General features: G+C 42.9%; 1 protein-coding gene across 8 annotated transcripts in view; it reads left to right on the top strand.

Moving 5' to 3' along the window:
- SLC20A2 (solute carrier family 20 member 2) overlaps positions 1-25,884 on the top strand; it is a 58,164-nt gene extending 32,280 nt beyond the window's left edge. For 6 of the 8 annotated variants that reach the window (XM_071742712.1, XM_071742714.1, XM_071742709.1 and 3 more), the window contains 7 exons: positions 951-1,047; positions 3,342-3,458; positions 4,126-4,329; positions 6,463-7,051; positions 17,641-17,826; positions 18,535-18,619; positions 24,170-25,884. In XM_071742712.1, coding sequence (XP_071598813.1) covers positions 951-1,047; positions 3,342-3,458; positions 4,126-4,329; positions 6,463-7,051; positions 17,641-17,826; positions 18,535-18,619; positions 24,170-24,334 — 1,443 coding nt within the window. In that variant the 3' untranslated portion in view covers positions 24,335-25,884. Of the gene's footprint in view, positions 1-950; positions 1,048-3,341; positions 3,459-4,125; positions 4,330-6,462; positions 7,052-17,640; positions 17,827-18,534; positions 18,620-19,121; positions 19,207-24,169 lie in introns of all 8 variants that reach the window. The other 2 variants (XM_071742716.1, XM_071742717.1) reach the window with 2 other exon arrangements.
- Positions 25,885-26,472: the final 588 nt, after the last annotated feature.

Below are 26,472 nucleotides of genomic sequence, written 5' to 3'. Positions count from 1 at the left end.
TTCTGACATAATCAGCTGCAGGCTTGGTTGTGTGTGTGCATAAAAAAAAAAAGAGCAACTTTTTAGCTTGCTAGTCCATGCCCTGGTGTAGGGGTTTGTGCCCTTGCTGGGGATGTTCCTGAATAGCAGCTGGTCCTGGGGATACAATGGGTGCCGCATCAGGACCGGGGCATAGTGCAGGGTGGCTGTATCCTTCTCTCAGCTCCCTTTTATAGCTCATGGCAGCAAGAAACAAAACCACATTAGCCAGCCCTTAGCTTTGGCAGGCTCTTTGCAAACACGTGGAGCCCCTCAAAAGGCCAAAGCAGTCTCTTTACAAAGGATTTTTCCCTGGCTGGCAGGGAGCATTTCCGCTGGGCTGTCAGCTGAGCCTGGGCTGGGGCGGGCGGCTGGCACCATGGGGTGATAACCATGGCACTCTCACTTGATGTGTGTTACATGTTTAATATGGTCAGACACCTCATGTTTCAGAGATTTCTGTTAGCTGTTGGAAAGTTCCAGGCTGGCTCAGTTGAAACCGAGAGGTTAGGAATAAGGTTTGGTAATGGATGCCTTCCGCTGGTGCTTGTAGCCCTTCCCCAAAAGTCCTGTCCTGCTCAGCACCCTTTATTGTGCCAAGAGAATGGGACTTCTCATCTTGGAGACAGGATAGGTAAGAAAACACAGAAAAAAACCTGCCCCCAGATCACCCAGCAAGGCTGCAGCTGACCTGAAAGTACAACTTGCCCCCAGGTTCTCAGGAACAGTGTCCAGCTGCCTCAGAATTCTGGTGCTTGCCACGCTCAGCGTTGTAGATTTGGTTGTAACCACACAGGTCATCATCCTTATCACCCACCCTTGGTGCCTTGCCTGACTCAGGAGCAGGTTTTTCCCTCATGGCTGTTCACACTGATGTAAATCTGGTGGAAAAATCCCTCTAATGCTTCCTTTCTCTCCTGATGTGTCTGCAGGAAGACCCAGTGCCCAATGGTCTCCGGGCACTTCCAGTGTTTTATGCTGCTACCATAGCTATTAATGTGTTTTCCATCATGTACACGGGGGCACCAGGTGAGTGAGCTGTTGGCTGGGGATGGCAGGGCAGGGAGGTGTCCCCTGGTGTTTCACAGTCCTCTGCTCTTGTCACGTAACAAGGTTATCTCCCTGTTAATAAGGGGCAGAGTAAATCATATACTCACATACTTCCCTATGTGTGTCTGTTTGTGCATGTGTTTTTTTGACTACTTCCTGATCACTCCAGTTAGCAGGGAAGAGTGAAGCTACCAAAAAAAAAAAAAAAAAAAAAAAAAAAGAAAATATTTGTGTCAAGGTGGGAAGGTTCAGAGTGAGTGGTAGGAGCAGGTAGGCTCTTTGCAGTCTAATCCTATTAAATCCATGGAAATCAACAGAGTCACTGCTGTGGCAGACCTGGCATGGAGTTTATTAATGAAATTTCTCTTCAGGGATGAGAAGCTTCAAACCTGTTGCTGCACTGAATGCATCTTGATTGGATGCTGTGATTTCATTACAAAGCAGTGGAAGGAAATGATACATGTAACTTTCAGGACTTTATCTATATATTTGTCAATTTTATGTGCATTTATGTCATAGAGCCATAGAATGGCTAGGATTGGGAGGGACCTAAAGCTCATCCAATTCTAATCCCCCTGCATGGGCAGGAATACCTCCCACCAGCCCAAGTTGTTCCAAGCCCCATCCAACCTGGCCTTGAACACTTCCAGGGAGGGGGCAGCCACAGTTTGCCTGGCAACCTGTGCCAGGGGCTCACCACCTTCACAAGAAATATTTTTTTCCTAATGTCTATCTTAAATTCCCCCTCTTCAAGTTTTAAACCATTGCCCCTTGTCCTCTTGCTACACACCTGTGCAAAAAGCCCTATCCCAGCTTTCTTCTAGGTCCCCTTCAAATATTGGAATATTGGGTATGTTTGTGTTGGATATGGATATGTTTGTGTTTGTTTATATTTCTAGTTAATTTGACACTGTATTTTTATATTTGTATTTATGTTTTAATAACTATACATATATAAATATAGATTATAAATATAAATATATGTATTATATATAGAATGTACAAATGTATTAAATATAATTATATTTTTATGTTTATTCATATAAACATTTTATGTTCATACATTTACATGTTTATTTTTAACTTTACTTAAGCAGTGTGCATTTAATCACACACTTGTAGCAGAAGAGTTCAGAAAAAAAGATTTTCTGTGCTCTCGACTACTTTATTGAAGTCTCTGGTCATTGAATGCTATCTTTAGTTAGATTATTGCCCCAGAGCCATGAACTAACAGCCAATTGAAGAAAGACTGCTGAACACACCCTTGAATTAGGAAAGTTTTAGAAAGTGGCCCTTTTTGAATAGACATTTGTTTTCTCTAAAATATGGTGTACTGGATGTACTAGATAAATGCAGCCAGTAGACTCTACTTCATAGTGTGGCATTACTGAAATTAATAAAAATCTTGAGAAGTTCCCAATTTGAGGGTAGCATAACTCAACTATTCCTTTTTTCTTTAGTCTAATTGGCTACATCTCCAAGATGCTTTACAGTAAATCAACTGTATAACTAACAGCTCCTCATTAGTTGTACTCCAGAAGTAGGTCAGCCACTCTGCAGTGACTCATTAAACAAAATAAATGAAATAAGAATCTCAATGTCCCTTCTGTTTCGACTTAGCAGTCTCTTAAGTGTGTGACTGAAAAGGTGAGACTCTGTTTTTTGATACTCAGGAAATACATATATACCCTCCAAGGCCTCTGTCCTGGCAACATTTACTCACAAGGATGAATGAATCCCTTAAGTTTCAAGATAGTCTGGCAGATGTGGGTTTGAAGGATCAGAGTCCAAGCTCTTTCTTCATTAAGGGTCTGATCATTTAATTGAAGAAGCATAAGGAGCTCTATTGGAGAATACTTAAAGGAACATGAGTTATTGATACGAGCATATAATGGCTTAGATTCAGCTAAGAATCAGGCTGTACTGACCAGAGTAAAGGTGAGGTAAGTGCTTACCCTAATGGACAATGAGGTTTAACAGGCAGAAGTGTATAAAATTGCTGCAAATTTATTTATCCCTGACTTCTTTGGAAATTAGGCCACACATCAGTAACAGAGAATTGAGAGACTAAACCTGCAAATGTTTGCATATCAGCTAGACCTTGAAGTACTCTGCTCACTGATACATATATTTCAAGCATTGGCTTGGTCAGATTGGTTTTGAATACAGAGTGAGCAGAGGCTTTTCTGCACCATACTGCTCTTTGACTGCTTGGGATACATAAGTCGTGTTAATTTATGGTTTACTTCGCTTTTATTTCTTTGCCTTCACAGTACTAGGTCTGGTCCTGCCAATGTGGGCCATTGCTCTCATATCAGTTGGTGTATCTTTAGTATTTGCAATCATCGTCTGGTTTTTTGTGTGTCCCTGGATGAGGAGAAAAATAGAAGGTAAGTAGCTGTTTGATAAAATGTGAGTGATGTAAAATGATGGGAAATTTCATTTTCAGAGCTGGGAGTGCCCTTGAGATGTCACCTAGCCCAGTCCCCACCCACAGCTAGGATGTGCTTAAACTATTGTTTATGTATCTGTGTACCTTGCTTTTAAAAACCTGCAGTGGTAGAAATTAAAAACCTTGTTAGGCAATCCATTGCAGTGCTCACTTCTGGAGTTTAGTAGAAGCAGGAAACTAAATCCTGGAATACAATCAATTTTAATATTTTGTTATGGATACATTAAAGAGGAAAAAAATCTATCCGAATTATTATTTAACGTTTCAGCAAGTTAGGCTGATCACAGCTTTTAGCTTTATAGTGTTTTGCTTGTTTGCTTTGCTTCTCAGTAAGTTCAGGTTCAAAATACAGATTTCATAAGTAATTGAGCAGCTTCATGTTTTCCTTCACTTTCCTACTAAAGCGAATTTTGTTGGAAGAAACAAAGATGCTCTAGAATTTTCTCAGATGAATTTTGTAGAAGTAAGTAATAAATAAATATGTGTATGAAATAGAGCTAGGTTATTGTATCCACATTAATCTATGCCATTAGTGCAAAGAATGGAAATGTAAGCAGCATATAGGATAGATATGGTTTAAAATTACAGTCCTGTTATTTCCCCAGGCCGGTTAAAGAAAGATGCTGCACTGTCAAGGATATCAGATGAAAGTCTTGATAAAATTCAAGATGAAGAAACACCAGTCTTTAAAGAGCTTCCTGGTGCCAAAGCATCTGATGAGAGCACCATTCCCCTCACTGGATCAGTAACAGAAGCTGCAGGGGCATCAGATACTGTTGCAAATGGAAACCATCCCCGTGTGCCATATGGTGAGAAACTAAGACAGCTCAGAGGGTTTATCTTCTCCCATTTTCAATAGGGTTTCTTAACTGCAAGTGGGTCTCTGGTGTAAATGATAAGTTAGTGTCTGGGATTTCCAGCACTTAATCCCTCTTCAGCACTTGTTGGGAAGGATGCTTATTGACAAGTGACATTTTTCTAGAGAGGGCTTTAAACAATTACATTTTCTTTGGCTGTATTTCAATTTTAGAAACATCTGAAAACAAAAATTACTTCCTTTGTTTCTTGGCTTTGTATCCTTAATGGTATTTTCATCCTTTTAAGTGTGGAAAAGTACAGAGAACACAAATTGGTGATGTCTGAAGGTTAAACTCAACATAAAGATGATAAGCATACTGTCACAGAAGATGAAAAGATTTGGGCTTTAGTTGACAAACTTATGACTGTTTGGAGGGTGTCCACTAGAAAAATCTTACACATTGTTTTGTGAACGTATATTTATAAGAAGTAGGCTTGTGTGCATAAATTTTTTTTTGTTCTCTCTCTTTTTTTGTTCTCTCATGTGGTGAGATTGCACACACAGCCCCACCCCACTTAGTGGTCTACTGACTTTGTTATCACTTTGCTGACATCTACACAGCCCTGTAATTTGGTTAATAAATGCCTAATGTATTCAACTGATCCTTACAAAATCAAATAAGTCATAACGTGAAGCCCTCTGGATGTGTTTTTCCAGTCAAAAAATAGCTAAAACCAACTCTGAATGTTGCACAGTGGAAAGTTTCTGGGCAGTCATGAAATGAAGAAGAGTTTCTTCATAAATATTGCCTTAGCTGTGACATGTGGCCTACAGTGTACACTAATGCTAAATGTGGCAATAACTATCATAATGTCCATGGAAATAACATATACAAAATGTTGGAATAGCTGAGGAAACATTTCTGCAGAACATGAACTTTTTTACTCCTTGTGGTTTTTAATTATTTTTAAAGGTATGTAATAGTTACGTCTATTAAACATAGGTACTTCTGACAAGTGGTCTCATATTCAGTATGAAATTAAAGTCAAACACCTTTCCTGAAATCCTTCCTGTGCCTATTCAACATTGAGAAAACCTCAGCAAAAGCAGAGCTTATTTAGCACAAAATGAATTTTATAGAAATTGCTTTTTCAAAGAACCTGAGCATTTTTAGCCTTCAAGCATCACCTTTGAATAGGTGATCCCAAGTGACTTGATGCAGGTAAGACAGAGTATCTGGGGAAAACCCAATGCTGGAACAAAGCTCTTTTTGCACAGAAGATGAGAGAGTTTATTTTGCTGTGAACTGAATCTTGGCTTATTCATACATGTGTTGCAAACTGATTTTCTTTGTCCTGTACTTTTGAATCACAGCTGTTTTATTGGCTTGTGAAGGGAGGAAATGTAAACTGAAACTGAGTTATATTGACCTGTGAGTCTGGATTGCCAGGAAGCTGAACATGAGCCAGCAGTGTGCCCAGGTGGCCAAGAAGGCCAATGGCATCCTGGCCTGTATCAGGAACAGCGTGGCCAGCAGGTCCAGGGAAGGGATTCTGCCCCTGTGCTCAGCCCTGGTGAGGCCACACCTTGAGTACTGTGTCCAGTTCTGGGCCCCTCAGCTCAGGAAGGAGATTGAGGTGCTGGAGCAGGTCCAAAGGAGGCAACTGGGCTGGTGAAGGGACTCGAGCACAGAACCTATGAGGAGAGGCTGAGGGAGCTGGGGGTGTTCAGCCTGGAGAAGAGGAGGCTCAGAGGAGACCTCATCACTCTCTACAACTCCCTGAAAGGAGGTTGGAGCCAGGGGGGGGTTGGTCTCTTTTCCCAGGCAACCCTCAGCAAGACAAGAAGGCACGGTCTCAAGTTGTGCCGAGGGAGGTTTAGGTTGGACATTAGAAAGAATTTCTTTACTGAGAGGGTGATCAGACATTGGAATGGGCTGCCCAGGGAAGTAGTGGATTCTCCATCCCTGGAGATATTTAAAAAGAGACTGGATGTGGCACTCAGTGTCATGGTCTGGGAACTGCAGTGGTAGTGGATCAAGGGTTGGACTTGATGATCTCGGAGGTCCCTTCCAACCCAGCCAATTCTATGATTCTATGATATTTCAGAGACCTAAAAGCTCTAAATCTCTGCTGTTTTTTAGGAAGGGCCTTTTCCATGACACACACCTCAGTGAAATCACCCGTTTCCAATGGCACCTTCAGCTTTGATGGGCAGATAAGGAGCGACGGCCACGTTTACCACACCGTGCACAAGGACTCGGGCCTGTACAAAGACTTGCTCCAGAAAATACACCTGGACAGGGCCACGGATGACAGGCCCACCCCAGACAACAACTACAAACTGCTGCGACGCAACAACAGCTACACCTGCTACACAGCTGCCATCTGTGGCATGCCCGTGCATTCTTCCTTCAAGGCAGCTGATGTCTCAGCTCCAGAGGACAGTGAGAAGTTAGTGGGGGACACTGTTGCCTACTCCAAGAAGAGAGTTCGCTACGACAGCTACTCCAGCTACTGCAACGCAGTGGCTGAGGCAGAAATCGAGGCAGAGGAAGGTGGGGTGGAAATGAAGTTGGCCTCTGAACTTGCAGACCCTAACAGACCCCCATTGGAACCTGTGGAAGAGGATAAGGAAGAGAAGGACACATCCCAGGTCCACCTGCTTTTCCACTTCCTCCAGATCTTAACAGCCTGCTTTGGATCCTTTGCCCATGGAGGTAATGATGTCAGGTAAGAGGATGAGATGTCACAAACCAGAAATTTTATGGAGCAAAGTTTTTCAGCTTGGCCTGGTCAGAAAGTATTCATTCCTGCAGGCAGATGAGCATCAATTTTGTTTTGTTTTGCAAAGCTTCTGACACTGATGTCCCCAGTGCTTTCCAGGAGTTGGGATGCTCAGCCTATGGTTTGTTTTCTTCTTTTTTTTTCATCTTTTTTATTTGCTGATAAATAATTGTGCAGTAATTTCTTTAGCTCAGGTTTAAGTTTGGCAAGCTTTGAGGCACTGAGGCTTCCTTTGGCATGCCAGCCAATGTAAAAGCAAACAGGACAGTCCCAGCCCTGCAGAGTTTGCAGCCTATTTAAACTGAAAGATCAGAGACCATCAGCTAATGAGAGGTTTTGACTATTTCTGTCGTTAGTTCATTTGTCATTTCATCTCTTGTCACATTGCAAAAAAAGGTGTGTGGGCAGTTTCTGCATTTTACCTGTTGCAGCCCTTATAGAGGTCCCTTTACTGAATGTTTTGCTTGGAGTTTTTTAGTTTTTTAGTGAATCGCTAAATAGTCAAGAAAATCTAACAGGCCTTAGCATCCAAGTCCTCCTGAAGGAGTCCTCCTGCACGTGCAGCTCCTCCAGCTGCCACAGTTCTTACCAAAATAAAGGAAACTACCTCTGAGGAGCCCTGGGCATATTTCCATGCCCCATGCAGAGAATGAACATGGTCTTTGCCTCATCTCCTAGTGCTCATTTAAGAGTTTCCTCTGTCCTAGCATAGTTCTGGTTTGCCCAGCTGGAGTTTTACCCAGAGCCACTCTCACCATTGAGTTGCTCTTTGAGTTTGGAAGAAGCCAATGAGTTCATCTGACTCAGTTGTGTCTGCCCTGAAATCCCATGGTGTTAACATCATTTTCCAGGAATGAAGGAAAAGGGTCATCCTCGAGGAGTCTTTTTCTTGTGTTCATTTTGATGCAGGCAGCTGGCAGAATCTTGAAGGTGGTCTCAGAAATGTTTGTCTGCACCTCTTTTACCTCAGTGTTGTCAGACACCTTTGAAACAGTGATTTTTCACTCACTCATTTGCCAGCCTTCCTTTTCAAAGCCTCAGCTCTATTTTAGTCCACAAAGAACAAGACTTTTGACTGAAGGACATGGGATGTAGGGTCAGGATGGGGCATTTTATACCTTCCTAATCTGCACTTACATTGCTCATCTGCCTATAATGTTGCTCCATCTGCAGAACCCTGTTACAACACTCCTGCTCAGTGGCACATGGAGGAAGGGCAGTTTGGGTATTCTTGCTCTGTCCCTGGTAACATGATAGATTTTTTCCTTAAGATTTGGCTGGACTGCCTCTTCCCTGGGCCTGCAGTGATCCACTGGGTATTCAGTAGGCATTCTTTCCTATGTCATAAGGTCCCCAGAGAAATCCACTCAGAAGCTGCTTGTTGAAGCAGCAGCCCTTATTGGGGTTGTAGCCAAGCCCACTGAACCCTTGCCTTGTTAGCCATGCCTTGCCAGTGTCACTTTCAGCATTTGCAAGCAAGGCTTTGCAGTGTTGATAACTTTCATAATACTCCTTAGGCATCTGGGCAAACAGCAAGGAGAAGAATTCTTGCTCCTCTCTTTTGTCAGCCACCCGATTTAACTTGCAGCTCATCCTGAAAGCACTTACAAACATGTCTTTTCCCTCCCCATCCATCCAGTGTCTTGGGAATATATGCAGTAGGGCTTTCTGAAGAGCCTTCTTGTCCCAGCTCTTGTTATTGCTCCTTTCAAATCCACAGAGATCTGGCTCTGGGAAGAAGTCCAGAGTCCCCTCATCCTCTGGATCAGAGGGCAGTAATGCAGCTTCCTTTCCTCCTGGGTGGTCTGGAAAATACCATTGCAGAAATTTCAAAGCCTACCTCAGTAGCTGCCCCTGCTCCTTTATGTCCTGGGGGTGATGTCCATACTACTCCAGGACTCACATGTTTGTGCAAGCGTCACTTACCTTTTCTATAGGAGCCAAGGGCAGTAGGGCTTGTTAGAAGTGATTTGCAGGGATGGAGTCAGATCAGAAATCAAATTTGGTGTTGAGAGCAGCTTCACACAATGAAAGACAGGGTTTAGACTCTGTGCATATGTTTTGTTGCATTTTACCGCCTAATTCCCCCAGAATTCTGCCTTTGGACTGGCTTGTTGCCTTGGTAATATTCTTTCCTAAAAATTAATATTTTTGAGTGTTTTGTAGTCCTCTGCTTCTATCTTAGCAAATTTTCCAGCAAGCATGGGATTTTATGAAATGCAGTTTATGAAAAAATCTTAAGCTGAATTCATGTAATTGCAAAAGTAAAGAACAAGTTTGCTTTGTTTCATCGAAGCTGCAAGATGGTCATGGGTGTAGGATTGGATAGGAACCCATCTTTGCAATTGCACTGAATTCCTGATAAGCAATAAAAATTACAAACCCCTTCCTATGCCAAGAAGTTTGAGTAGATAAATCACTTTGGGAATGCAGATATCTATCCTGGAGATTATGTAGCAGAGATGTTTCGCCAGTCTTTGCCTAGCAGAGCAAGCAGAGCTTCTTACTTGGCTCTTGTCTCCTTCACATGTCACATTAAGATCTGCAGAGCTCCAAAGGCAGTGTCTTGTTTTAAATATAGTGCAGTAGAACCTAGTGAGTAGTATGGCTTTCTGTCCCCATTTCCTTCAGAAAGCATGTCTTGAAATCTATCTCCCACTGAAGGCTGCTATCTTTCAATCTCCCTTCTTCATTCACTTTTCTTCATTTTAGGTGTTACTGTCAAGCTGCTCTGTATTTTTTTTTTTCTTCCTTGTTAAAATCCTGCTTTCCTCTGCATTTGATTTTAAGCTGCTCACTTATATATTTAGGGAAGCACCTCCATTGCCCACATTGTTTTCTTTGGACCTGTCTCCTGCATTTTCTTTCCACATCCTGAAACTCAATCTGATCCCATGTTTTCTATTTATTTTTCATCAGGCTGTTTGCCATTATTTCTTGAAGGGACAGGGTCAGATAAGAGGAGCAAAGAGAGAAAAATTAAAAACTAATATAAAAATTATAAACTGCAGGTATTTACATGATTGATCTGTTTAAGAGCGTGTTTAAACATAAGGCATATGGTATGAACTGAATCATGATGCAGCTCAGAAACACTTTATGGAGCAAAAATTCCCCATATAGTTTGGACAGCACTTCAGTGGGCAAAAAATCGTATGGACATAGAATGATAGAATAGAATCACAGAATGGTTTGGAATGGATGGAACCTTAAAGCTCATCCAGTTTCACCCCCCTGCCATGGGCAGGGACACCTCCCACCAGCCCAGGTTGCTCCAAGCCCCATCCAACATCACCTTGAACACTCCAGGAAGGGGGCATCCACAGTTTCTCAGGGCAACATCTCCCTTGTTTCACTGTCCAGGTTTTTCCTCTGGACTTGGAAGAATTAAATCAATATTTTGCCCTTGACTGCAGAACAAACTCATAATAAGGGCAGTGATGCCAGTTTCTTCCAAAGTGATGCTTTTTAGCATCTTATTGATACCAACCATCTTTGCTGTAAGAGCTGGTGTCTGTAGCAGTCAGGGCTGGTGTTTAGGCTGACAGCAACAGGGATCCTTACTGGGGCAGTTGTGTGTTAAAAAAAAACCAAACAACCAGGGAGTCATGGTGACTCCTTATTTGGGTGACTCTTTTGTTCAGACCATCCCCTCCTGCCCCCCTTGCTGCAGAGCTTATATGCACTGTGTCAAAGATGCTGGAGCTTTTCCAGGTCTGGGACTAACTAAGCCAGGGTGAGAGCCTTGTGACACCACCATGCACGTTGGCTGAATGCAATCTAAAGAATTTGAAATCCTGACTAAATGTGTTGGGACAGAACCGCTGAAAAAAAATGTTGTTGTTGAACTTAATTAGCAGCACCCAGTGAACAGGTCCCACTGGCTCAGCACCCCAGCACAAAGGGAGCATGCCAGGTCATTGCAAGGGCAACTGGAGAATAAAAAGGGCAGGGTGGAAAAAAAGACCTGGGCCAGGAGTGTGACACCAGAAGAACTGCCAGCTTCCTAAATGCTTGTTCAGAGCCAGCTTTCCAGAGAAGCCAGAGGCTGGGCTTTGCTGCTCAGCTGGGATTATGTGCACCTTATGGCTGAATGGGACTGAGCTTATTTGCTCTATGTATAGGCTGGTTCAGCAGGAACCTTGATGATCTGGAGCTGAGCACTGCAGCCACAGCAGCCAACCTGGATGAATGCAGGGAGCTGGAGAGTCACTGAAGCTGTCAGGTTGATGCTGCATTTCAAAGCCTGGAAGCATCTCTGAATTAATCAGTTCCTGAAAACAGGAGCAGTTGGGCAGGCTGGTTTGGAAGGGGCTATAAAGGCTCACCCCATAGCTATGTCCTGTGCTCAGCACAGTGGTAGCTGGGGCTGCTTCACTACTGGGCTGGGAATGAGAAAGCTATGAGGAAATAGTGTGTTGATCCTGCAGCCCATCCAAACAAATGGGAAGATGCTTTTTTTTTGACTCAAGCAGCCTCTGGAGCTGGTTATTCCTTGAATTCTTGCAATCACAGTGGGATGACCCATGCAAAGATGCTGCGGATTGACACAAGGTTTTCTGATTAAAATCTGCTGGGGGAAAAAAGCTGAGCCTTTTACTCCTACACACCTCACTATATTTAATAGTTTTTCACGTAGATTCTTTCTCCTTCAAATGGGTAGCCTCTTCTGTCCCCTCCTACTCCTGGTCTCCACCTCATGCCATCATTCCTGCTGTCACTGGAGAAACCCCAAGGATGACAGAAGGAGCTTGGCTTGTGTCAGCAGGTGCCTACCCTGGGCTCATGGATTCCAGGCATGGAGAAAGGTGATTTATTACTGTGGTGGTGGCAGGAGCCACGATGTTCCAGCTTGACTGCAGAACATGCTGCCCACCTGTGTGCCAAGGGGCAGGTGGTACCAAGGCTCAGCTGGCATGTGCTGTAGGGGAGGAGAAATCTGCTTGCAGATGTTTCACAGTTGTGTGTGGGATCTTGGTTCCTGCTGGATAAAATCTCTGAATGTGGCTGCTCTAATTTAATTTTATGTGGAGGACTTCAGGACTACCCTCACGTATTCATAGATATTAAATGACAAAGGGGTCTTTTGTCCTAGGACCTGCTGATAATGCCATGTAGATTTATGGCACAACCTTGACAAAGAATGGCTACACTACTGAAGACAGGATTTAAAACTATTTCAGAGATATAGCAAAAATACTTAGACTTTTTAATGTATTACCTCACATCCTCTTAGTGGTTTTAAGGAAACTGAACTGCTAGCAGATAGGGTAAGCAAAGCAACCTGGGTGATACTAGGAAATACCCTCCTGCCCAAAATACAGGGAGAGGAAACCTCTTTCACTTCCCTACAGATTTCATTGGAGTTTTAGGTCAGAGCACACAAACAGCAGTGGAACTTGCTTTTTCCCCTCTTCCTAAAGTACATGCAATGGGATTAAGGGAGGGAAGGTCCAAAACATTGCCAGTATCTCACTGCACCCAGAGAGCTTAGTGGGATTCAGTCTCCCAGCTAAATAAGGAGTCTAAAGGAGCTATAATAAGGCTGGATTACAAAATGAGTATTTCTTACTCCCTCAGAGCTGCAGTCAAGATCACTTAGAACAGACAAGAAGATAATCTGTCCATTAAATTTACTGGGAACAGTCCCAAAACCTGGTTCCTTCCTTTTTTTAAAGGTAGCCTATCCTGCAAGTGCAGCCTGTGTCCCAGGTAGATATAAATCTTCACTTATGTCCTTTATTGTGCAGTTATGGGGCATCTTTGGTGTGCCATGCAGGCAAGGGGGACCCTCCAGGGTTCAGGGAAGAGCTGGTGTTTCAGGGCCAGCATTTGCAGTGTGCAATGAGGAGCCACAGGAATAAATATGTGGCTTTCCTGACTCATTAACACACTCAAGGCTTGTGCTTCACAGGGCAGAGCAGTGACAAAACTGTCTGAATATTGGAATTAGGGTAAAGCTCTCTTGATAATCTGAGATCTCTGGTGATTAGGACACTTTTTTTTTTTTTCTGTTGGTACACACAGACATATCTTCCTTGCACTCCTACTCAACTGGGTGATGTCTCCAGGTGTAGCATATCCAGAGACATTATCCCTCTTATTTGCCTGGTGTAATGTTCATTTCTGAAATCCCGGTTTGGGAAATAGTGAAACGCCTGGGGATTTTGTAATTATGCTTATCATATTGAAAGCCTAATATAGATTTCTCAGATGGATACTTTGCTCATCATTCAGTTTTAATCAGTGACAATGTGTGTGTGTTAAGCTTCTCTCACTCAACTAGGAAAAGTGGCTAAAACACAGTTTGCTTTTTTAGATAACAGAAAATGAAAGCATGGTAGTTAAATAGTCTGCAGACTGTGGATTATGACACAAAGTTTATTCAGAGCATAGTATTCAAATGCAATTACATTTTCTTCTTGAGCAACTCACTACTCCCCTTAAATAAGAAATAGCAAGGTGGTAGCAATGTTGCTAGTTCATAAAATATTATAGCAAGTTTGATGGGATTTGGAAGTAGAACATTATGATACTGAAAAAAAACCACCTTAATTTTTATTGAAAAAGAAAAAAAAGGTTGTAGGCCTTGTTCCTTCAGAGAAGGGCCTGAGCTTGTGATCTCAAGGTACCTAAAAATCTATGCTTGTGTGTGTGTGTGTGTGTGTGTGTGTGTGCACAGGAAACTAATTTCTAAGCATGTCTCATGATAGTTGAATTTGTGTGTGGATTGTCTGTAATACTGTCAGTCTCACGGGGGAGAGGGGAAGCCAACTCTATTTATAGTTCAGATTCACTGTCAAATGCTATTTTTCACAACAGCTTTATAAATGCTGCGGGACAGATTCTCAACTGGCACAAGGAAGCAGAAAAAAGAGAAGTCGTCCCCATTCGTGTTAGTAGAGAGGCAGTGAAATCATCACGGGGCTCAGGCAGCACTTCAGAAATGCTCCCCAACACTCTGCTGAACTGCTGCAACACACATCTGCAAGGAGGAGCATTACTGAAGTGCCATTTAGTCCTGTATTGAGCCTCTGGGAAAGGAAAACAGCTCCTAGGCACCACTACCTGCTAAGTCCTTACAATGTGGAGCCTGGCAGAGATGGTGAAAAATAATGGATGTGGAAAATATTTCAGACCAGTTGGACTCAGGTGTTAACTTCTCAGCTAACTCAGGAGACTGTTAGCTTCTTATGTCATAATGTTTTATACATTTGTCCAAAAATTAACTCATAGTGGCCATCCTCTTGCGTTCAGTGGAAAAGTGGGTATTGGGTGTACAAAACTGAAGAAATACCATGGTAAGAGTATCCTATCTTGGCTTTTAAACCTGGTAGCTAAATAATACAGCAACATCCTTGGAAACTGCATAGGAACCTAATGACAGTTTTATATATAGTTAAATGTGGAAGTTCAGAGCCCCTGGGTGACCATCTTAGGCTTTTCTTCTCCCTCTCTTGCAAGTAAGATTTGGAGCTCCAGAGCAAATGAGGCAGTTAAGGCAACTATAAGAGCTGTGTGGGAGAGTAAGAAAAAATAACTGCTTGAAAAGAGACTTGTGTAATGGGTCTTAAAGCACATGGAAGATTTGAGCTGTTCTTTCCTGCTAGTCATGTCTTGAGTCAAATGGGAGAGAACTGGTGGGAAATGTTGTGAAAGCCACATCCTGGTCAAGGCAGCATCCTCGTGGTTCATCTGCTTAGTCACTCAGCTGTAGGAGACATCTGTTAGCCACAGAAGGTCTCAAAGCAAAGTCTGTTACCTAACAATGCCCTTTTTTTTGATTGTTTTTTCTCCCTTATTCTCCTATTGGAACTGGTTGTCTTCTACTGATATAAACTATTCCTAGTCCCAGGTTGGGTACATGTGCTCGCTGAAGGAGCCCTCTGAAGAGCTGTGATGCTGGCAGGTTGGAGCCAGCAGCTGTGCACCACTGCCAGTTTTCTGCTTGCTGGGGGATGCCATTGTCCCTAGGAACTAAATATTTTTAGTCACATTCAATGTGATGTACAGGGAGGAAAAAATATCTCATATAGCTAACCGGTGGTGCAAATATCCACAAATGAAAATGCATTTAATTACCTTTTTACCTTTCCAAGCATATATGGATCCAGTGCTCCTCTGCTTTCTTTTATCAGAGGGAGGGTATCAGAAGTGCTGTCTCTGTAGGAATCAGTGGCTGTCATCTCTTCTGATGTGTTGGGCAGGATCTGCTATTAAGATCTTCTGAGGCTGAGCAGAAGTCAACAGAGTTTTACCTCGCCTTCTGTTGCCACAAATAAGAAAATAACCTTTTCTTCAAGGATTTAGATTAGTTGATTCACAGAGCTCTAGCATTTGCAAATAATTAAAACTGGATTTTGGTACAAAAGAGCATAGTTTGCCACTGTGGCTCTTGAAGCCTTTTCTGTCTTCCCATTTACATTAGGACTGAAAAATATCCATCCATAATCTCTTCAGAACAATCAGGAATCAAGTGCTTTGGCTCACTCCAAGTCTACCTGTTCTTTTCAACAAGGAGGTTGTCCCCATGTCATACAGCTCTGTAAGAAGGGATGATAGGTTTTCCATTTGTTTTTCTGGCCAGTGTTTTACTTGCTTTTATCCATCCTTCTGCATCCATCAGCTGAAGCTGCAGTGAATTACCTTTTTTGTCTATGCACAAGAAAACATTTAAATGTGAAAATAAATTAAGCCACACCTGAAAACACTGGCAAAGAAGTTGCAGGTTGATTTAAACATAGTAGAAATGCTCTGATTAAGAATCTCTTCTTCTCTGAAGGTAAAACAGTTCTTGCATTTAGGCACTAAGGACTTCCACATACTGTCCTTTCAGTCTTGCAAACACTCAACAAATCCAATGCATACTCAGGCACAGTATCAGACCAGAATTTTAAAGTATTTTTGCTAAAGGAAATCACTCTAATTAAAGTCTATTTAGTTCTTCATCACACTACCCAATGTCTTCAAACCCACTGGATTTTATTACCCACATAATAAATAAATAAAACCACGCTTACTAATTAATTTGCAGCATCTTTTTCAAAATCCGTAAGAATTATACATTCCTTTTTATGTCATAGAGCATTTTACTCTATTTTAGTTTGTCTTGCAGCTTGAATGTCATTATGAGTCATTTCAAGGGAAAATTCCTTCCTAGTTACTTTGCTTTGAGTTGCTTTTCTCTGGGCTCAGAGCTTCATTTCTAAAGGACCAGAAGAAAGCAGGAGGGTCTCGTGTTGCTTAGATGCACTGAGCTTTGCAATGCAGAGGACCCTTCTCTTTTGGTGATTAGCACCCTAGCACCTTATATAGGCAAAGATGAACTTGAAGTAAAAAATTTACTTTTAGTTATAGTGGCTTGGTTTGCACAACACTTAACATTAAAACTCTTACTCAGTCCATGTGCTTTGGAGTGAGAGCAGAACTAAATTTAGCTGGTCCTGGCTGTAGGGTGGGCAGAACCCTTGCTGCAACCTGCTCTCCTTATCCCTTTACAAAGAGGAGAGCTTCCTCTTGGTTTTCAGGCTTTTTGAATGACATTGGACAGGTTTTCTCTGCTCTTCTTGTGATTATTTAAACAAGTGCAGTGCTGATGCTTTTTTGGTTGTAGGTAAATGCTGCCCAGCAGGGCAAGCAGCTACTCAGTTTAGCAAAAGAGCTGCAAAAAAGAAACCAGACCAACAGAATGGCAAAGTTCTTGCCTGCTTTTTAGTATTTAAGGCTCTAAAATAACTGGATACCAGCTTTCAAGTTTTGTTTCTAACTTTCATGTCTAGATACTCGGTACTTTTTTAGAATAAGCAAAGTCAGAAGTCTCCCTCCAGGCACTGGAGATTCCAGCCACCAATACTGAGTGGCCTGCATTAAGAGTAGGGACTTCAGTGTTGCTGACTCCTACTATTTTTCTAGATAGCAGCAGCAGGGCAGCAAAAAGGGTTTACACCAGCTCTTTGTCACCAAGAAGTCCTCTCTGATCCAGTCCAACTAGCTCTCTAATGCATATGGAGAAGACTAAGTCACATTCCTGGCTTCATTCTGACCATATCTCCAAATGTTACAGGTTTTCAGGCTAGATTATATTTGTATCTTCTTGTCTTTGATGGTAATTTTGTTCATTAGCTTCTGTCTTTGACAAAAAGAGCTCATTTAATACTTGAATTGTAGAGATGCAGAGCTCTTGAATTGGTAAATTTTGAGTTAATTCCAGCAGAGTACTGAAAATTCTGGGTTTTGTCCCAGAACACACATAATTTTATAGACTCTGACATTTCAGGACACAATCTGTGAAAGAAATTCTTTTCAGCATTTGCTGTAGTTATTATCAGTGGTGAAGTGACAACTGAAAAAGCAGCATGATAAGAGCGTCCCCTTGCTGCTGTCTTTCCAAGTGAGAAAGGGTGTCACCTGTAGGGTCAGCTCAAAGCAGCACTGCATGAAGAACAAAGAAAAATCAATGTAGAAAATAAGAGGCTTCTTTCAATGCAATTGTCTGAATTTGTATAACTCAGGCAATGTTTTTTCTCTCTCTCCAGCAATGCAATTGGTCCCCTTGTTGCTCTCTGGCTCATCTATGACCAAGGTGGTGTCATGCAAGAAGCAGCAACTCCCATCTGGCTGCTCTTTTATGGAGGTGTTGGGATCTGTGTGGGTCTCTGGGTCTGGGGGAGAAGAGTTATCCAGACCATGGGTAAAGACTTGACCCCAATCACACCATCAAGGTAGGTGCACAGTTGTCATCATGGTTGTATGAACTTTGTGTGAGAAATTGCTGCTCCAGTAATTTGTTTATAATGCAGTTTGCTGGGTGTGCTGTGCTTTGGTTTTAATGATAATCTGGCTTTGACTTCTCCATCTTTCTAACAAATGAAAGGGGAAAAAAAAAAAAAAAAGGAGTAAAAGGAGAAAGAGAAAGAATGAGGAAGAAGGAAAGAAAGGAAAAAAAGGTAACTCTGCAAACTAATACTGAATTTGTTGTGAGGTCTTTGTGAACAGTCTTCTGCTGATGGCCTCATTAATGTGGCAGAGGTTACATTTGGAACAGGCAAGATCATGGTGGCTTTTCCAGTGCTCTTCAGATTAATAAACCCACATGTATTTATTACAGTGATTTTCATCCTTAATGCATACTCGACCTCTGCTGGTGCTTAACTGAATTACTAATTAGGCACAAATCACCACAGTGCAGAGTAGTGAAAGTTCCTGGTGCATCGAGCTGTGCAGCCGTGTTACTACAGAGGACTGGCCTGTGCCGCTCCCATTATTCATCCCTTCCTTGTTCTCTTAAATTATTCCTATGACAAAAAAAAAAATCAGTTGGAAATAAAACAGTCGAAAGAAGAAACGGGTAAGATTTTGGCACACTGCATGGTATCGGTCCCAGCTGATGCAAAGAGTGATTGTGAAGTGTTTTCTTATGCTTCCCGCAGTGGATTCACTATTGAGTTGGCTTCGGCGTTCACAGTTGTGGTAGCTTCCAATGTTGGACTTCCTGTCAGTACTACACACTGCAAGGTATGCCTTTGCCCAGCGACTGCAGTCAAGGCAGTCTGGAACTATTCATCTTAAAATTGTGCCCCTTTAGCCAGCGGATAATGGCACGGCAAGGGGAAAAGAGCCACTCCTGGAGGACCATTAGGTGGAGGTGCATCAACGCGTCTCAGCCGGGCCAGCAATGTAGGAAAACAATCAGGCTTCCAAAATATGCATTGGCATTGTCACAGCAAAGCCCCTGCAATTGGGCACAGCACATGAGGTTAAACAAAAAGAGCTCTTGCAAAAAACGTGACCTCAATTTTAAAGCAAATGATTACAAGGAAGAACCTGGTTTCCTCCGATGGTGCCATTTGAACCTGGTCTGGCAGCATTTCTCCCTTGTTCAGAGGCTGCGCACCATTCATCATTTATTCTTCACTCTCTTGATAAGTGCATGGCATGGGATTTCCTGCATATAACTCTTTGACTACAGGTTTTCCATCTGTCTTTTTTTTGTTTTGTTTTTTTTGTTTCTTCACAGTGGATTTTGCATTGAAGTAATGTGTGCGCTAACGGTACTTGTAGCCTCAAATGTGGGTATTCCAATAAGCTCCACCCATTGCAAGGTATTGGAGTTTGCAGTGATCCCATCAGTCTATCACACCACTAGGACAAACCATAACAACATAGGAGATACACCCATGGTTGCAGATTGCCTTCACTATGCGATGCCTTGTGCCGACAGCGGGCCCGAGATAACAAGGATGGCTTTTTGAGCTGGTACAGCTAAGCAAAGTCAGTGTTACAAGTAATTGCACAAAAGTCTGGAAGGTCTTTCAGCCTTACATGATCTTATTAAACTAATATAGACACGTTAAAATAACATAGACCAGTAGTTTTTGTGATCCCAGTTACGTGTATTTTAGAGCCACCAGTATTGAGAAACACTTCTACATCCTTAAGCTAATATTTTAATATCTCTCTTCTTTTACACCACCTTTCCTCACTTTTGTGCATTATACTGCAGAATCTGACCCTTGTTATTAATTCCATTAATAAAAAAAAAAAAAGAGCAGTTTTAACTATAGATGGAGGCTGGATAATGCGCAGAATTTAATTGTGTCACACACCACACTGTGTGAGAAGGAATTTAAATGGCTTGAAGGCAAGAGGGAGCATGTGGGCATTTATACTGATGGAAGAACATAGTGGGAATTTGGTGTTCTGTTTCCCAGGAAATTCACGAGTCAAATATCCCATCTTTCATTTCTTTGTTTCCCCATGGACTCACAAGCTTTTGGACACACAGAGCTGTCTGTATTCCTCTCCCTCTGCAGGGTGTGAGGAAGCCTCTCCAAAATCAGAGACCCCAGAGCCACAAAACCCCTCAGCTTTGGGACATCCCACCCAGCCCCACAGGAGCCAGATCCTGTAGGATTTGCCATGGCACCCTGGGGACCTTAGAGACCCTCCAGCTTGGGCTGGGGCAAGTACTTTTTGAGCCTAATGGCTCCATGGCATGGCATGCAGGCTGGCAAGAAGCCAGGCATCCTTGCCTGTGACATTGACCTGGTTTCCAGTGAAAGAGTCAATGAAATCCACACATCCTGCAAAACACTCCAAGTTGGTTCAATCGTCCTTTTTCTAGTGAAAACCATTTCTTCAGAAAGCCTTCCTCTATTGCAAAGTCATTTCTTTCTTTTGCTGTAGAGCTCCTTGAGAAGCAGCCAAGACTGAGCTGTTCTGAAAGGCTGTTCAGATTTCCTGGTGTTGGCCGAACTCTTGTTCCTCTGAATCAAACAGGGAGGGGAAAAAAAATAACAATGTGATCCACTTCTAAAAATGCTAGCCTAAAACCACTGCCCTTTAAGCTGACTGGCATATCAAATGTGTGATGAAGAATTTGCCAGGGAGAATAATAGAGCTTTGATTATGCCTGTTGCATGCCTAAAACCATTCTAGCCAACTGTCATAAAAGAGAAAATACACTATGTTACAGACAAAAAGATTGAATTTAAAAAGATAATGTCTCAGAAGCCATAAGCTAATGAGAGGGTGGCATTAGGAAGTATTCATTGACTCAAGGCTCTTAAAAGTTGCAGAGCAAAACTGCAGAGCAGAATAATTCTTTTTAATAAATACTTCCATAAAAGCAGTTAATGTGGTTAGTGTGTGTTGCTCCCTGTAGTCTGCTGTATCCCATTAGATGGATCATTCTTAATAGTAAGATCCACTTCTCAATAGGATTAGACTGTTCCAGGATGTCACATTATGGTAGCTGACTTTGTTTCAGCAAAATGAGATCCTGAGTTGAAAGATCCTAAGTGATCAACACAAGATAAAGCAAACTGCTTGTAACAGATTTATTCCTTGTTTTCTTCGAGGGCCGTGTGAAGAACTAAAAGAACTACTATATACTGTTCACTCCATGGAAAAATGCCTCTCTGAAAGTGCTGTCAGCCATTGAGACAGAAATGCCTTCTTAAAAATCAGCAGAAAAGCTATTTCACCCTAGGAATAAAAAAGAAAAGTTCAAGGTGAGCCTAGTCCTAAGCCTCTAGCATCAGGGGGGGAGAGTTCTTTTCCCCAACCTTTGCTCCACAACAAAATAGCATTTGCTAAAGTGGGAGCCCTACTGCAGGGATGAACACGTGGCAACTAGATAAAGTGATGGCAAAGAAGGATAAGCATGAAAACTTTGGGAGCCCTTTTTGAGGTGAAACAAGAGACTAAAAAGAAAAACGGAGACCGAATACAAAGCAAAGCTCTGAGCAGTGGTTTTCAGATCACGGAGAAGATGTGGTAGCAAACTGGAGATTGGTGGCAGGAAGAAAAGCATTAGCACTGAGAAAAATTCAAGCCCTCTGAGTTGATCAGGAGTTGCATCCAGGCCTAAATCAGAGGCTTTGGTTTATATGAGGCAGCCACAGCACCATACACCTATCCTAAATTTACAGCCCAGCATCTTTTCTGCTCTCGGTGCCTGCACCTTCATCCTTGCTGCAAGCCAAGCAGGAAAGTCCCTCTGAAAGCCTCCAAGCCAAGAGGGCCTGAGGGAAAGACCTAATATTTTGAGCTTCCAGAGGAATTTGTGAGCCTGACCATGCCACATTGCCCTGCCTGCACCTCTTCAACCTCCCTTGGGATTTAGCACTGCAAAGCCAGTGTGGTATAAATGCATCCCGTGCCTTTCTGCTGCCCAGGTAGACGAATGATCATATTGAATCTTACCCATAGTGCCTGTTATTTATTCTGAGATGTAGAAATAAGCAAGCATTTCTCAGCTGCAACAGATCAAATGTGTTCCTACATGGCTAAAACTACAGTGCAGGAGTAAAATTCTTTTTCTGTGCAAAAGTGACTGCTGGGGTCATACTGTCAGCTCATTTTTGAGTTTTGAATGTGTTTGAATGAGTTTCTTGATGTGGCTATGGTGGAATTATCATGTTCTGTGTGTTACTATGATAACAGGAACAAGAGAACCAAAAGCATTTCTGTAATGCTTTAAGCAGAGCATACTGAAGGCAAACTGCACGGGTTTCAAACCAATCTCAAAGTAGATATCATCTGAAATTCTGCAGGTGGTGTAGTGTCTCTACACCCAAGTTTCAGCTACTCTCCTAACCTCTAGGCCATCAAAATCACTATTAATAAACTAAACTTTAATAATAATCTTTTAAACAGATTACCAATGCCATCATTGCTGATACCTTTTAGATTTCAGGAAGGATGTGCCAGTTATCATACATAGACTGCAGGCTTGCTCAACAAGAAGTGCTTCTTGTTGAAAGCATGAGGGACAGATGCTAGGGATGTGCAAAATATAAAGCAGAGCCTAACAACTGAGCTGCTGAGAAACCAAATGCTGTTTCCTTGGGTCAGTGTTTTGATAGAGTTGGAATTGTGGGCTTCCTTTTAGCTAGGCACCTCCTCAATGCACTCCCACCAGGGAGTCCACTCAGGGGGTAGTCAGATTAAATATTATCTAAGAGGTTTCCTTTTTGGATCATCCTTTAGTCTGAGTTCTTTTCAGCCCTATAATACCAAGTTATTCTGTCACAGGCACTTTTGAGAGTCCTGTTTCCCTAGAGCTACAGGGTTTTCCACAAATAACTATTTTCTCCAGAATAGTTTTCTCCAGAAAGAAATATTAAGCAATAGTTAGAACTGGAAAAGGTGTTAAAAAGATGGTGTTAAAAGATGGGGATTCAATATCCCTGTCCTGTCTGCTTCCCTGGCCTCCCAGCATTTATCATTTTCCTGGCTCTGCTCAAGGGGAGCAGCCCATCTTCTCATCTATAGCCTGGGATCAATACTCCCATTAAGAAAACAAGCAGGGAAGAAGAAGCAGGGATGGCATTTCAGGGAGCACAAGTCCAGTTCTGTCTTGGGAGTTTCCTTTCCTTCAAAACCGGATATTCCTTCCACATTTCTTGCTGCTTTATCATTTTCTTCAAATAGACTTGCACTGATTTCCATGTTTTTGTGTAGCAGTGTGAAGGGCCACTTCCAGAGCAGAAAGAAAACACAGCATTTCTGAAGGTTTTGCAGAGTTTTTCACTGGACTTTTTTTTTTTTTCTCAGTCCAGTTCCTTCTTAAAAAATAATATGCTGGGTTTATTTAACCAGAGCTGATTAGCTGAAAATACATTTTAAGGAAGGAAAGGTTGTAGCTTTGCCCACAGTGCGTTTTTTCTTCAAAACCCTCTCCCCACCTGAAGCCAGACCTCTTGATGTCTGTGCCTTTTGAATGCCCCATAGCATCAGGCTCATTAACATCTTTGTCTGCAGGGGGGGATTTTAGCTCTGGATGCTTTGCTTGGCTGGCTGGTCCAAAAAGGGGCTGATTTTTCTTCAGAGGGCTCAGACTGTTGGATGCTGGACAGCTGTACTGTCTGTCTGTCCCTTGCCAAGTTACCAGTGCTCTTAGGGCATGGGCTCAGATGCTTACATTGCCATTGCTGTCATTTTTATAGCCTGCAGTACTAAAATATAGATATAGTTGCTGTTTGGAGTCAGCACCATATGCCTGGCTAGAAGCTGCAGAGGTTCAACAGCTGTGGGGTGGACAGGCAGGACATCCCAAAGCAGCAAGAGGACAGGCAGGTGAGACAGGAACCACAAGAGCTATCCCAACCTGCCACGCTCTCTGGCAGAGCCTTAAAAACAACTTCCCTGGTGTTCTCATGATTTAGACCACAGTGTGGCAGCCTGGGTGGATGCTTCCCCTCTCTCCTGCAGACTGAATGCAGACACTGGGTGGCTGAAGGACCTCCTCAGTTGCACTCGTGGCTGATCAGAGAGCTAGCAGAGCAGCAGAAAAAACCCACAGGCTTTTGCTTTTGGCTGACCCCAGGGACCCATGAGAAACAGGAGATGATTAAAAAACCTAAAGGTTAAAGCACCCTGGGATTGTCATCCTCCTGCCACCCCACCAGCCCAGAGCCATCATCATCATCATCAGGGGCTCCTTTATCTCTGAGATTGGCTTGGTATCAGCTGACTGGCATTGGTGTGGCCGTGGGCATGTTAGGGGTGCTCAGACCTGCCCCTCACATCTTGTCTCCCTCTCTTCCCTGCGGTCCCAAGGTGGGCTCCGTGGTGGCTGTCGGGTGGATCCGCTCCAAGAAAGCCGTGGACTGGCGCCTTTTCCGCAACATCTTCCTGGCCTGGTTTGTGACTGTGCCCGTGGCTGGCTTGTTCAGTGCTGGGGTGATGGCACTGCTGATGTATGGAATCCTGCCTTACATCTGAAGAGCCTCCGCTAGCTGGGAAAAGGGGAAATGGCCGAGCTACTACCCAGGGAAGAAGCATTCCCATGAAAGAACCGGTCGGAGAAGATTCATCTTCCATATCTAACTCCTTATCTACTGTACATAACAATGTGTCATATTGGTGACATGGTGATGTGGTGCCATTTCTTATATATTAAAGAAATATATATGCATATAGTAGGTAACACTACCTAAGTTATATTATCAGTGGGGTGAAAATAATTGCCTAGAATTTAACATTTAGTAAAATTTGTACATAGTGTATCATTTTGGTGGCAATTTTTTAATCTTTTGAAGAAGAGTATGGATTAGAAAATGTTTCTTGTCCGTTTGATATAAGAAAAAGCGAGGTACAGGTCTGCATAACACATGATTTTTTTTTTTTAAAAGCTATTAAGATACTGGAACAAAATAAAATGTGCAGAAGTGCTCTTCATAAAATAACATTGTTCATATAATATTGATCTTCGTGTATCAGAGCGTGATGGTTATGGCTGTGTAAATACTTACAAACAGTAACTTTTAAATGGTGCATTTCCCTTATATATATTTTTGGATAAGAAAGTTTAGAAGTACCAAAGAAGCAGGGGAATAGCTTGCTGATATTATATTGTTGTCTACACCTGTGGGCATGTGTTGTGTTTCTCCACCTTTGATTCAATATTGTTTTCACCAAGCTCACGCTAGCAAGGCTGGGACAGCACTGTCCATGACCTAATATAACTTCAAGGAAAAAAAAAAAAAAAAAGCACACAAAAAAGGTAGTTCTTGGTACTTAGTAGGCAGATCATGGCTTGCCACATTAGCTGATAGTAGACCAACTTAATTTTGTGGGTTGAATTTGAAGTATCTCACTGCTCACCTTCTACCTTTCTCCTTCAAGGCTCAGCTCCCAGTTACCCTGCTCTCAGTTCTGATGGGAGAACTGGCCACAAGCCTCCCCCTTTTTCTGTCCATCCAGCCACAAACGCACACTCTCAGGTACAGGAGCAGGACCGCGGGGTGCCAGGCACCTCCACGGAGAGGAGCATAAGGCAGCAGCAGGTTGGAAAAAGGGTTTGCCCTGGTTTTGTAGGTGAAGGTATGGGTGCCCATGGGAATACTGACTCATGAAGGGGCTGGCATGTGGAGCAAGGTGAGGATGTGAGCTGATGCTGGATCCCGGCAAGTTCCATCCCATGCCACTGCTTGCTGGCCTCCCACTTGTGCTGCTGAGCACAAGGAGGGGACAGGAACCCTGTGTGGTTGGAGGTGGAGTGGCTACCAGCATTTGGGATGAGATTTTTTTTTTTCACAACAGGTCAGGGGGAAATGCTTACATCCCCCACATGGCTTTGGAAAGCACATTTGGGGGAAAGTTACTGTTTAAATGGGTGGGAGGCAAAGGGCATGGGGTGCCCAGAGAAGGTTGGGAATCTATTACTGTTTAAATGCTGCTAAAATTTTGATAAAATGTTCTTGGTACTCCATTGTGACTTTTCAATTGGTCATTCATACTAAATTTATAATAAAAAAGATAAACAGCCCCTATCACTGTTTGCCTTATGGGTTTTTTGAGCATTACTCAGCCGTGCCAGCTGTGATGGGAAGGCTGATGGGCAGCTAACCCCTAATCCTTGGCAGCTGTTGCCTTTTGTTCTTTGTCTGCTGGGTGTGGTGGGGAAAGAAGCTGAGCTCTATGTGGTGCTGACAAAACCTCCCTTTTCTTCCTCTCATCCTGGAGGCCCTAGCACCCAGCTCTTGCTCTGCCTGGGGTTTGGCTCTCAGGTCTCCCCAACAAACTTGGAGCTTGGGAAGAGCTTTGGATATGGTCGCTGGGCATTCAATGGCTCTGGTTACCTCCCTGACACTCATCCTCCTTTCTGGGGCTCTGGGGACATCCCCATCACTGTGGCACCACATGGCACACAGGTTCCAACCTATCAGCGACACCTGAGGCATAAATAGAGCTGGCAAACAGGTGGAACTGATGAGCAAGCAGTGTCTGAGTGATCAAAGCAGCCAGCAAACACACAGAGACGATTTTGGGACCTGTGGAATAAAGGATGGAAGGGCTCACCCTATCTTAGCACTTGCACATATAAATGCCTGCCTAGTGGCCCAGCAGCTTGTCACCTT

Source organism: Heliangelus exortis, chromosome 4 (genome assembly GCF_036169615.1).
Source record: "Heliangelus exortis chromosome 4, bHelExo1.hap1, whole genome shotgun sequence".
NCBI lineage: Eukaryota > Metazoa > Chordata > Aves > Apodiformes > Trochilidae > Heliangelus > Heliangelus exortis.
Note: the sequence above shows the minus strand (reverse complement) of the source record. Positions and strands in the feature narration are given on the sequence as shown.